At 34.5% G+C, this 12,922-nt stretch overlaps 1 protein-coding gene across 1 annotated transcript; it reads right to left on the bottom strand.

Annotated features, from left to right (window-relative positions):
• Positions 1-5,562: 5,562 nt before the first annotated feature.
• Positions 5,563-9,349, bottom strand: LOC149210120 (disease resistance protein RUN1-like). Its single transcript, XM_089396625.1, has 4 exons — positions 8,594-9,349; positions 7,316-8,474; positions 6,952-7,197; positions 5,563-6,833 (listed from the first exon to the last, which is right to left on the bottom strand). The coding sequence occupies exons 1-4, from the start codon at positions 8,974-8,976 to the stop codon at positions 5,730-5,732; spliced, it is 2,892 nt and encodes a 963-aa protein (XP_089252751.1). The 5' UTR covers positions 8,977-9,349; the 3' UTR covers positions 5,563-5,729.
• Between the last annotated feature and the right edge of the window lie 3,573 nt (positions 9,350-12,922).

Consider the following 12,922-nt stretch of genomic DNA (forward strand, 5'->3'; position numbering starts at 1 on the left):
GTGGGGTGACAAGTTTGTCCCCAACACCCTACCCATTCATGCTTCTAATGCTCATTGAGAAGTTTTTATATGTTAAATAGTAGAAAAAATAATTTCTTTTAATTTTAATTTTAAAATAATAACAATAATTATTTTTTTCCCCTTGGAAAAATCTGGGTAGATCAACCTCGAAGGGAATCTTTTAAAACCCATCGGCCAAACTAGTAGGGCCTAACCCCAAGGACGTCGAGAAAAATTGACCATGTGACCTCCCGATCGGCGAAATACTTAACAAGGAAGACTCAACCAATTAAGCTAACCCTTAAGACTCATAATAATAATTATTTGATTATAAAAACTATTCTATATAATTATTACGTATTTATATAGTTAAATCTTTAAATTTAATAATACTTCAAATTAGATATAAAATTAATAAATAGTTAACCATCTATCTAAACACTTAAAACTTTTATATACTAATTAATTTTAAAAACATAATAAACGTCTACTTAGATCATTTAAATATTTAAAGTGTTATGAAACCTTGAATATAACAATTCAAAATAGGCAAAACTCTTCATATTGAAATGGTTGTTCTTAAACACTAGTAAGAAACTTTTGTAATATTTTATGGATTTCCTTTGTACTATTTCATAGATTTCCTTTCAAGTCTAGTGAGATTTTAATTTATTGTTAAGTTTTCATATTGATATGGGCGTTCTTAGTCACTAGTCACAATTTTGTATTATTTTATGGATTTCATTTGTACTATTTCATGGATTTCCTTTCTAAGTCTAGTGAGATTTTTAACTTATTGTTATGATTCCGTTTTAGTCCAGCCGAGAGATTTTAAACTATTGTGTAGGTGAGATTTTTATTAAATATAAAATGGAATAATTTAGTATGAAAGATAATTAGTTAAATTTTAAATTTATTGTGTGATGTGGTTTTGTTAAAGGTAAAGAAGGTGATTAATTATGAAAGTTTTTTATTTTAAAGTTGCATGAAATTTAATAAAATTTGTAAAATATTGTATAGATAGCTTTTTAATTAAAGATAAAGAAGATGTTTGAGTATAAAAGTTAATTTGTTTGAAGTTTAAGAAAAATTTAAACATGAGTTTTCTATCCAAGTTAAAGGAGATGATTAAGTATGAAACCCAATTCCTTCTAAGTTCAATTAGACTTTAAACCTATTATGTGACTAGGGTTTCAATTAAAGATAAAGGAGATAATTGAGCATGAAAGTCAATTCCTTCTAAGTGTAGTGAGACTTTAAACCTATTGTGTTATGAGGTTTCAATCAAAGACAAAGGAGACGATTGAGCATGAAAGCAAATTCATTCCAAGTTTAACAAGACTTTAAACTTATTGTATCATGAGATTTCAATTGAAAATAAAGAAGATAATTAAGCATGAGAACCAATTCAACCTATTGTGTGGATGAGGCTTCAGTTAAAGATAAATGGGATGATTGAGCATGAAAACCAATTCCTTTCAAGTCTAGCGAGACTTTAAACCTATTGTGTGGATAACGTTTGAATTAAAGATAAATGAGGTGATTGAGCATGAAAGCCAATTACTTTAAGTCTCAATAGTTTAAACATATTGTGTAGATAAGTTTTCAATTAAAAATAAAGAATATAATTAAATAATACTATTTCGAGAATATTATTTACCTTTAACTATGATTTTAAACCATGAAAAATGAAAATTTTAAATTTTATATAGCAAATAATATTTTTTATTTCCAAATTAAATTTAATATAAAAATTAATAAACAAAATGGTAATATTTTAAATAATAAACTAATTTAAACCAAGATTATAATAATAATAATTTTATTTCAAAAATAAAATTATTAGATCATATTTATATATCTAAATTTAATAAATTTAAGCCTACTTTATATTATATATAAAATTAATAAATATTTGATAATCCATCTCACCACTTATAACTTTTATATATTAAAAAATAATAAACATTTAAAAATATCTAATTTAAATATTGAAAGTGTTATGAACCCTGCTATTAAACTTACGCATTAATATATTTGTTAAAAAGATAAAGCAATTCAAAACACAAAACGTTTCATATTGATTGGACATTCTTGCTAGTGACCGACTTTTGTGTTTATTTTATAGATTTCATTTCGATTCTAGTGAGATACGTTTCATATTGATAGGGCATTCTTGCTAGGACAGACTTATATATTATTTTATAGATTTCCTTTCGATTCTAGTGAGATTTTTAATCTTTTTTAATTACAATTATCGTGTGAGAAATATGGCCTTTTCAATCTCGGATTAATTAATGTACCTTGTAATTAATGGACCTTGTATAGTCATAAGGTCTAAGAAATTAATTTGAGAAATGTATTATAGATTTGAAGAAGAAGAAAAGGGAGGATGTGAGAAATGTATTATAGATTTGAAGAAGAAAAGGGAGGAAGACAGATAACAAAATTTAATTATTTTAATATTTGAGATAATCAGAAATCTTTTTTCATGAGTAAAATAAATTTTTTTTTATGCAACAAAATAAGCAATTGAATATTTATTTAGAGAGTTTGTTCAAGAAAAATAAGATTTTTTTTTTCTAGAAATCAATTATTAATGTTATAAAGGGGTTTGTAAATCTTGTAACGAGTACTTGATATTTTTATTAGTTTGAATATAATTTTGAAGAACTTGTGAGGGATTGAAATTTCCATAATTGAGACCTAAGCATTTTTGTCAATGACAAATGCACTATTAAGAATATAATTTTGAAGAACTTGTGAGGGGTTGGAATTTCCATAATTGAGACCTAAGCATTTTTGTTAATGACAAATGCACCATTAAGACCCAAGATTGGAAAATTTTGGAATTATAAAACTTGTTATTATTTATCAATTTTGAAATAAAAGTTGGGAGATCAAAATATTTCAGAGCAACACTTATTCAAATGGGTGATTGATTATATCACTGCATTATGGTGAATTAAGTTATTATTTTTTTATTCTGTTTTGTGTGAAATTAGTTTCTTTGATGTATTTGAGATTCACATAAAATTTAAAAATGAGATGTTGAAGTGTTTGATACGATCATTTTTAACATTTTTGAAAAAAAAAAGTTGGAAGATTGAAATCTTTTGAAGTAACTCTTATTTGAATGTGTGAATGATTACATAACTACATTAGTGTGAATTAAGTCATTTATTCAGTTTGATGTGAAATTACTTTCCTTAATGTATTTGAGTATAACATAATATTAAAAATTAAATGTTGAAGTGCTTGATATAATCCTAGGTTATTCCATTCATATGTGCTATATAATTATTAAGAAAATGAACTATTTATTTTCCTTATTGATTCAACATTTTATTTGTATAAGTTATATTATGAGTAAAAGACATTTTTCATATATATAATTAGATATTATCTTTTAATAATTTGAGAATGTTTTATGATTTAATCTTAATTGAAATCTCTTTTGTTACTTAAATTGTTTTGTCATATCTCTTTCATTTGATTACACATAGATGCTAAGTGTATGAAACAATGTTTTATAAGTTGCAACATAGATATGTTTTAATAATTATTTAGTGAATGAATTTATTCTTCACTTAATAATTCACTATTCGTCATTAGTATTGCCATTTAAATTCATCGCTTTCAACTGAGATAGGATATTAGCTAGTTTTGTTTATGTTCCATAAAAAACACAGTTAAGATTTAAGAAAGCTTAAACAAAAGTCTCCTTTTAGGAGCAATCTCTTTAGGTGGCAACTGGGTCCACATACGAGTGGACATCGCTAAACCAAACAAGTATAGGCCTAAGTAGGGTCTTGATTGGGTGATGATCCCTTGTTGTAGGAGAAATTTTTCCACCTGTCAACAGGTTGCTCCACAAAAGAGTCTTGCATAAAACTTATAGAGGGAAAACTACATAGATATTTTTGTACGACCAATTTTTGCACCTTACAACTGTGAGAAGAAGATTGTTCACAATGACTCTAGATTGGTGTATCATAAAATTATTTTATGAAGGAAAGGTTAGATCATGCTAATTGAGGAATGAGAATCCATATAGTTTCATATGGATTATTACTATGTACAACTACCTACTAAGATGGGAGGGGTGGGAAGGTAAAAAAAATATATATGCACCACTTGCTTTCTCTTTTGTTTGAAATCTTGATTTTCACATTTTTTATAATAATAATAATTCAATTTTAAGGTCACAACCAAGTGAGACACCAAATTGGTGTACGAGACACCCTTGTTTGTGGGACAAGGCCCCCCACCTTGCAAGAATTTAAATGCTAATTCTAGAAAGGTGTACATACCCGATCCTCCTCTAGGTTTGAACCTATGAACTCTTAGGAGAAGACACATTTTATCAACCATTAGGCCCACCAAAAAAACAAAATTATGCCCAAAAAATTTAGGTTATATATTTGTAGAGAAGCTATTTTAATTTTTGATTGACTTTTAATTAAACCTTGAGCAAATGAAGACCAATTTTGACAAGTGATCAATCATAACTAATTTGTATGCTCTAGATACTATTTGATGAAAATAATGCTTAGAAAATGAAGAAATAAAGCATGTAATCCAAAACCAATTTGCATGTGTGTAAAAGGCAACGCTTCAAAATTAAATCTAAAATGCTAGAATAATAAATCTAAAAAATACAATAGATATACTTAATGCTAAAAAAGTAAATATAATGAATTTTATCCAAAAAAATTAAATCTAAATAACAAGCTTAGATTTAGAAAAAAAAAACGTGGATACCATGAAATACCATAAACATAAATAAACATATGCATAAATATATAACCATAAATTTATCATATTTGAACTCCTAAAAAAAATTAAAAAAATATAATACTTTTAATAAACATAAAAAGAGGGAGCAAATAATTTAAATAGTAAAACCCAAACATTCATAAAAACTAATGAAGAATAATATTTATGATAGTCTAATGATACGTCATTGTGAATATAAAATGCATTATAGTTAAATATAACTACGAAACAAACACTAAACACATTCTGACAATAAAAACATATTATAAAATATAAATAATAATAACAAAATAATTTATAAATTTAATATTAAATTGAATTATATAACAAATTAATTTTAATTATATAGAATTAAATATAAATTAAATTAAATATATTTAAATTTAAATTTTTTATTTAGAATTATATGGTTGAGTTTTTTTATATATATTTTTTAAATTTTTATTAGAAAAAATTATCTTCCAATCAAATTTTATAATTTTCACGTGAATAATTTTTTTATAATAAGCTACATTAGTTGGTTTAATAATATTGATAAAAATTCTACTATATAATTTTTAACAAGACACTTTTCTCTTTACATCAAAAAAAATTTGCATTTAAAACCTGTTGAGACTAAACTTGACACAAACCAAATAGATGGTAGCTGGTATGCTATCACAATTCACAATTTTCCTCATAGTGAAAATAGATATAAGAGGTTTGATGTGAGGACAGGTGTGGATTCGGGGAAAGATAAAGCACCCAGATATGATTCCATTGGAAATAATGAAGACAAATATGTGATCAAAACATTAAATTGATTAAAACGCCATACGTGATAGACAAACAGATTGCTTGATCTAGTGCACAGAATGACATGGGAAAGAACCAAATACAACTTTTGTAAATAACCCTAACACATTCGATTTTAAGTCCACAATATTTATGTGCGGCACTAGAAATAATATCTACACGTCCCATGGGTAGAAACGATATCTACACGCTCTATGTGAAATCTCATATTCCCGCTTCAGTTTGGGAGAATTATAGGCATATACCACCTTCAAAGACTGGGAACCCTCAATGCCGGGCAGCTCTTCTAAATCTTCGTTAGCTTGAACGTCCAGCTTTTGAAGCTTTGTCAGCTGTGCCAACCCGTGTATGCGCTTCAGCCCCTCACAGTGATTTATCTTCAAATGCTCCAAAGATTCATTTATGTTCATAGACAGCTCCTCCATTTCTTTGCACTTGCACCTAACAATCTCTAATGTTTCAAGTGTTGTTGGCAATCCAACAATCTTTGACCATTTAAGATCCACATAACCGAATTTTAACTTTTTCAACTGAGTCAGCATTCTAATAGAATCAGGGAAACATTTGAAGCGGCAATTCCAGAACTCCAACTCCTCCAAGCTCCTTAGAGCACCGAACGAAGGTGGCAGCATTTCCAATTCAGAGCTGTTTATGGACAGAATTTTCAAATTACTTAGGTTTCCGATAGCTTCTGGCAATTCTGAAGATCGCAAAGACATATACAATTCTTGCAAGAACTGTTGAGATGTAAGTTGGGGAGGCAATTCTGCTAAGCCTTTTCCTCCCCCATTATTAAGATATAAGTGTTCAAGTGTGGTGATGTTCCCCAGGGCTTCGCCTAGTGTGGTCAATGGACAGTATGCCAAACTCATAAATTTAAGTCGTGTTAAATTTCCGAAAGTATTTGGGAGGGTCCGTAATTTTTGGCAGGAAGACAAGTCAATATGCTGGAGATTGGTTAGATTCCCAAAGGAATCTGGGAGCTTTTCCAAACAAAGGCAGTCGGTTAAATTAAGATGTTGGAGGCTGCTCAAGTCCCCAAAAGTCTCTGGCAATGCCTTCAAACCTTTCTCGTGTAATTCCAAGTGTTTCAAAGACTGCAGCTGACAGAATTCATCGGGCAAAGTCTCGAACGGCACTTCTCCATAGCCCCATCGCCGGAGGACAACCTTCTCGAGGCGCCGCAGCTGCCCTATGGACTGTGGAATCTTTGGTAGCCTACGACCAGCGATGTACAACTCCGTCAGCTCCCGAGGTGCCTGCAATGCTCCCTCTATTTCAACTTCGTGCATCGTGGTATGTTAAAACAGCAAAGCAATTTCAATAATAAAGGAAAATAAAAACAACCTTCTGTCAATCAATTACATGACTACCTACCTGGGATTCAAGATGCCACAGTGTTTTCAGATTGCCTCCCTCTATATGTAAAAATCTTAAATTCTCTGTTGAAATATTTGGAGGAAAGGAGGAGTCCGGACAGTTGTAGCAGTGGAGCAATATGAGTTGCGGTGGCTGCTCAACGTTGAATACGCCTTCCACATGAGAACCGTCATTGTGAAACCCCCTGCCCTTCAGCTCACGGACTCGACGATCGCGTTCGGCGGAATCTCTTATTCCTCCCACCTAAATTGTTATCGGGAAACTGTTAGAAATAATATTGACATTTTGCAAAGTTTAGGAATTCAAAATTTGACAGATCACAACACTATTTTGAAAGTCGGTCTAAAACTTCAATACGTACAGGCGACAGGTCCGAAAGGTTTTCAGTTACGCTCCAAATACGACGAAGCGAAGGTTCTTTGTCCGCCAGATATCTGCCCATGTCTCTCAGGTGGTCATGCATTCTTATGCATTCCACCATACATTCGCTAGAAGACTTTCGGAGCCATCCTCCTGGAAAATCGTCCTTCTGAGACCCGTACAGCACATTCAGACCGTCCACCTCCACCTCCACCTCCACGAGGTGCTTGTTCCGTAGAGTCTCCAGACCCAGCGATGCTGCCCACCCCGATTCCTCCCATATCATCATGGCTGTATCCTTATCTTCTCCTACGAGGAAACAGGCAACGTCTAAGAATAACTTCTTTTCTTCATCATCCAGACTCTCGTAGCTAATTTCCAGTATCTTTTGTATCTGCGTGGGAAGAATTTTGCGGATTTTACGCAATTGCTCTTCCCAGTGCTTAGGCTTCTTCCCATGGAGAAGCGCCCCGATGACACAAAGAGATAATGGCAATTTACCGCAGGCATCCACAAACTTATTTACCAGTTGCTCAAATGCTGCATCAGGAGGAGCAGGTAGACGGAAGGCGTGCCGGCAGAAGAGCTCTACGGAGTGTTGTAGACTGAGGCCTTCGAGAGTGTAAATAAATGGATCTTCAATAATTTGAAGTACACTTTTATCACGGGATGTTACTAGAATTAAGCTATCCTTGGCTGGTAAAACCGGAAGCAATGCGTGCAGCTGCTCTATGCGATCCACATCATCTAAAATGATAAGTGCGTGCCAATGTGGGAGATGTTTTTCAAGAAGAGGGATACCTTGGGCAGTGCTGTTTATTTCCGTATCCTTCCCACTCAACTCCTTAATAAGTTGTCTCTGCAATTTCTGCAGTTTTCTTCTAGAGTCGTTTTCTCTGACATCAAATACAAAGCTGGAGCGACGATACTCTTTTTTCTCGCGGTTATAGAACTCTTTTGCGAGGGTCGTTTTACCAATCCCCCCAAGTCCCACAATTCCTACAACCTTAGCCTTCCCACTTTCATGCTGCTGTAATCTTTCTTTGAAATCTTGAACTTTCTCTTCCAATCCAGTCGGATAATTGGAGACATACAGGGGCGGTTTTGGAACTAATTTCAGCACTTTTTCGACGACATCTTTCAGCAGCTTACTCTCATCACTGAATAATATCAAAAATAAACTTACTAGTAAGAAATGTAGATAAAGTATGACATACCTATATGAATGAGACTAATGGAAAAAACGATCACAAAGGAAGAGGGAGAGATGAGTCCTAACCCATTATACGACGACTTCCCATCCAACTCGTAACCGCTAATTTCTGCTACGTCATGGAGAGCCTTCTTCCATTCTCCAATGATTTCCGGCTTGTATCGTAGCTGACCATCTCTATTTTTCTTATTTTGGAGCGAGCTCAGGGCTTCACCATACACTCCCTTTTCTCCATCCGTCCATCTAAGTACTGAAGGCTCGACATGGAAGAATATGGGAAGAATAGTTGAACCCTTCGTTTCCTTCGTCCCCTTGCACTCCAGCATGAGCAGCAGCTCCTTCAGGCACCAGTGTGATTGGCAATATTGGGGAGAAAACATAGCTATATTAACCGAGGAAGCTCTAATAGCACCCTCTATCTGAGGTGTTAATTCTTCTCCCTTCTCCATTTCTTCCCTGTCCAGGAAGACTCGCAATCCATGATCCGTGAAGCGATCGTAAAGATGGCTGGCAAACGTGTTGGAATGTTAATTTTAACTGCAGGCGGACAGGGACAGTGATGGCAGCCAACTCAGTCAGCACGCTGCATCCAAAACCACTGCAGTGAAACCACAAAACCGCCCAGAAGCATATCGCACCGCTATCAAACGAAAAGCAGTTTCCGTATATCGACCTCCGATGCGTTTTGGTGCAGGCACGTGGTTCTCACCTGACGTAGGCAACTTTGACCCATCGGGAGGTAAAGCTCAGCAACAAGCTGCCTTCCGATATCCACTCCAGCCGTCCGATCTCCTCGCGCGTCCTCCGCCGTTCATCAATGAAGCTGCACACCTGCATACGACCAACGTCAATTCAAGGTTTGCGTGGAGTGTTAGGATTCCCGCTGACCGCCGTAAAAGGAAATTAAATGGTATTTGCAGGGGGTTATTAAATGGTCAACGTAGTTTTTAATTTTAATATTTTTTTTATATATGCACGGAGGTATGGTCATTTGGACATAATGTATACGCAAGGTAATAGCTCGTGCGTTATGTAATGAAGGAGTTGACTTTTTTGTGTGAAAAAAAATCAAATCGCGTGTTTTACATAGCATGGTAATATGTAATGAAGGATGTATGAAACTCATTGTGTTGTGAGAGCTTGGGAGAGCGAAAGAAAAGAGTGCACAGCAGTGCATGAAAAAGCGCAGAAGTGGAGCTTATGTATTTTCTTCGTGTTGAGCTTTGGTGTTTTGTTTTTGCAAGAGGAAATGCACAGCAGTGCAGAGATTATGTTGACCATTTTGTAATGCGCAGTAAGTTTTTGGGGCAAATAATGTTTTGTTTATTTTGAGCAGCATATGTAAAATGTTTTTACAGAAGTATGTGTAAAATATTTTTACAGCAGTATGTGTAAAAATAGTTTTACACCAGTAAGTAATGTGTTTTCACAGTCAGCGAATGTAAATGAGAATTTTGCCCAACTCAGTAAATTCTTAGGGTGAAAACAGAGTAGTGTTTTGTTGAATGTATCTTTGTGGTGAATCCCTCTCAGCAAAGAGGATGAATGTGTATCAGTGTTTTTGTTTTAATGAATTGAAATGATTTTATGACTGTGTAATACTCTGTTCTGAGTTATTCTTTTTGAAAGAGGTTCTCTGCAAAGATCCTGGAACAGTGGAAACAGAGCATTGGCTCTGTGGTGTTTGCCTGTTTGGTTTTTGGTATTTTCCCCATCCAAAAATACCCAACAGTGGTATCGGAGCTAGTCCAGGCTCCTTGATGGTGACAGAGCTGGTTCAGGCTCTTTAAAAGTGTCAAGGAAGCTGAAGGAAAGATTCTTGTTGCAGCAGAGAAAGCTTCTCCAGCAGTGTGAAGTTTCAGCCAAAGGGATTCAGGTATTTCTCAAGTTTTTTTTCTGTGATACTGTTGAAGGAACAGTCAGTGATTAAAAAAAACACAGTCAAGTATTTGAAGCCTAGAAAAGAATGGCAAGGTCAAAGAAGAAAGCCTCCAAGCCTGTTAAAAATGTGTCTCCCTCCTCTACTAAACTAGAAGGCAATCTGTTTGAAAGCATTGTATTTGAGGTTCCAAAGTTTGATGGAAACTTTGATGTATGGGAAATAATGATGAGGGCTTTCCTAATGTCTGAGGGGATTGAAGTCTGGGAGTCAGTGATTGATGACAACAAGATGGATGAAGAATCCATGGAGTATGATGCACAAGCAGTAAAACTAATCTTGGATGGTCTCCCTGATTCAGTGAAGAAGAATCTAGGGAAATATACATCAGCAAAAGATATATGGGACAGACTGCATGACCTTCATGCAAAGGGAGCACTGACCATGACAATGAGTCAAGAAGAACCCATCATAGAAGCTGAGAATGAAAAGCTTGACCTCATCAAGCTTCAAGTAAAAGAAAGGGACGAAGAGCTTGCCAAGCTCAAGAAGGAGCTTGACCAATGCAAGAAGAAACATTATGAAGAAGTCATATCCATGACAAGTCAGCTGAATAGTGCAAAGAAGCAAGCAGATGTCTTGACAAGTGAACTTGAACAAAGACACAAGAGAGTGAACAAACTTGTGGAAGAGATTGGACAGTACAAGGTAGAGGTCTCCTCCCTTAAGTCTGAACTACAAGAAGCCAAGAAGCAGGCACAAGGAGCTGAAAAGAAAATGAAGAGCAGTCAAGCAAAAGATGAAGAAATTTCCAAAGTAAAGACAGATATTATCTCCTTCAAAATAGTAGCAGCTGAAGCTACTCGTAGCAAGGAAGAAACTGAGGGACAACTAGCAAAGAAAAATAATGAATGTGAAAAGTTAGAAGAAGAGATTGTCCTCCTCAGGAAGAAGGTTGAAGGGCTGAACAAAATAATGAAGAGCTCTCAAGCTCTGGATGACATGCTCAGCTATCACAGATCTCCATTTGATAAATCAGGACTTGGGTATGTAGGCGAACCCTCAAACAAGGATGAGGATGCTTTAAACAAAGGAGATGTGAAGAAGCCAGAAAGAGATGGTGATGCTCCTAGTTCCAGCAAAGGCAAGGAGAAAAATGAAGGCAGCAATAGAAGAAATCCAGCTCCAAGAAGAAATGTAGCTGATGGCAAAAAGGCAAGAGGCAATGGTGATCATCAAAGGATCTCAAGGCAGCAAGGCTTCAGAAGTACATCAAGGAAACCTCCATCTTCCAGGTACCAAAGTTCATTTTATGGTTATTGTTATGCTTGTTCAAACTTTGGTCATATGGCAAAAGATTGTAGAACATTTCATGGAGATAGATGTTGTGGTCTACGACAACCTCCAAGAAACAATTTTAGAAGAAATCATGAAATGTTATTCATGAAAAATGTAGAATGTTTTAAGTGTCATAACATTGGGCATATGGCACGTGAATGTAACTTAACATGGGCTCTTACACAAGCTAGACCCATGCAAAAGAAGAAAGTTACACAAGTATGGAGAAAGAAGGAAATACAGCCTGAAAGCCCCTTGAGCTCCCTAGTTGATCTAAGTTTGTTTTAAGAAAACTTTGCTGAAAGAAGATAAAGCATACACTAAAGGGGAGCTTGAATTTTTTTTTGTTTGCTGAACTGTATTAACAGTCATTTGTTGATGGAGGATGTATTGCAGCGCAGCAGTTGCAAATGAAATTTTTGGTTAATCCCTCTAAAAGGTAATATGCAGCAGTGATGAAATCAGCAATGTTTTTGCTTTGTGTTTATGCAATATGCACAGAAATGCATAAAGAAGAAAAGATGGCAGCGCTGAAATGTAAAGAGCAGCAGCGAGATAAAAGAAAAATGCAAAGCATGGAGACCCTCACAGCAGTGGGAAGATAGAACACAAAACAGCAGTTTGGAAATTTTTTTTTGTGGTGCACATGCATTGAAATGCATAGCATGGAATGTAGTTCTCTTTTATGTAATGTGAGAGAACATACTCACAGCAAAGTGAGTACAATACACAGCAGTGAAAAATGTAATTTTTTTTTGTATGCAATGCAACATGCACAGAGATGCATAAAGAAAAATAGGGACAGCAAATTTTTAATGCACATGGGTGAATGAGAATATGTGTGGCAGCAGAAAATCGAAAGGAATTGCACAGCAGTGCATTATGAAAATAAAAAAAATGAAGATGAAGATTGTGTGAAGCAATGTAAAAAAAAGAAAAGGCACCAGCCCGTGTTAATTTTTTTTTGTGTGGAGAATGAAATGCCAAGAGTATGGGCACAGCAGTATGATGAAACAAAAGGCAGCGACAGTGAAAATTGCAGAGGCAATGCAGCAGCAAGAAGTTTTGAACAGCAGCACATGCAAAAGAAATTTTCCTTACAGCAGTAAAGGTAAATGTAATGAATTTGTTGTTCATTTGAATTGAAATGCAACAGCAGTGAGTGTGTTGGTTGCATC

The sequence above is a fragment of the Pinus tabuliformis genome, chromosome 1_2 (assembly GCF_031772625.1).
Source record: "Pinus tabuliformis cultivar Carrire ecotype Pingquan chromosome 1_2, CPIR1, whole genome shotgun sequence".
NCBI classification, from domain to species: Eukaryota; Viridiplantae; Streptophyta; class Pinopsida; order Pinales; family Pinaceae; genus Pinus; species Pinus tabuliformis.

Coding starts and splice junctions, on each gene's coding strand:
- LOC149210120 (XM_089396625.1), bottom strand. CDS start 8,976: ATGGAGAAGGGAGAAGAATTAACACCTCAGATAGAGGGTGCTATTAGA. Junction 8,475..8,593: donor GGGAAGTCGTCGTATAATGG/GTTAGGACTCAT, acceptor GATATTATTCAG/TGATGAGAGTAAGCTGCTGA. Junction 7,198..7,315: donor ACCTTTCGGACCTGTCGCCT/GTACGTATTGAA, acceptor ATAACAATTTAG/GTGGGAGGAATAAGAGATTC.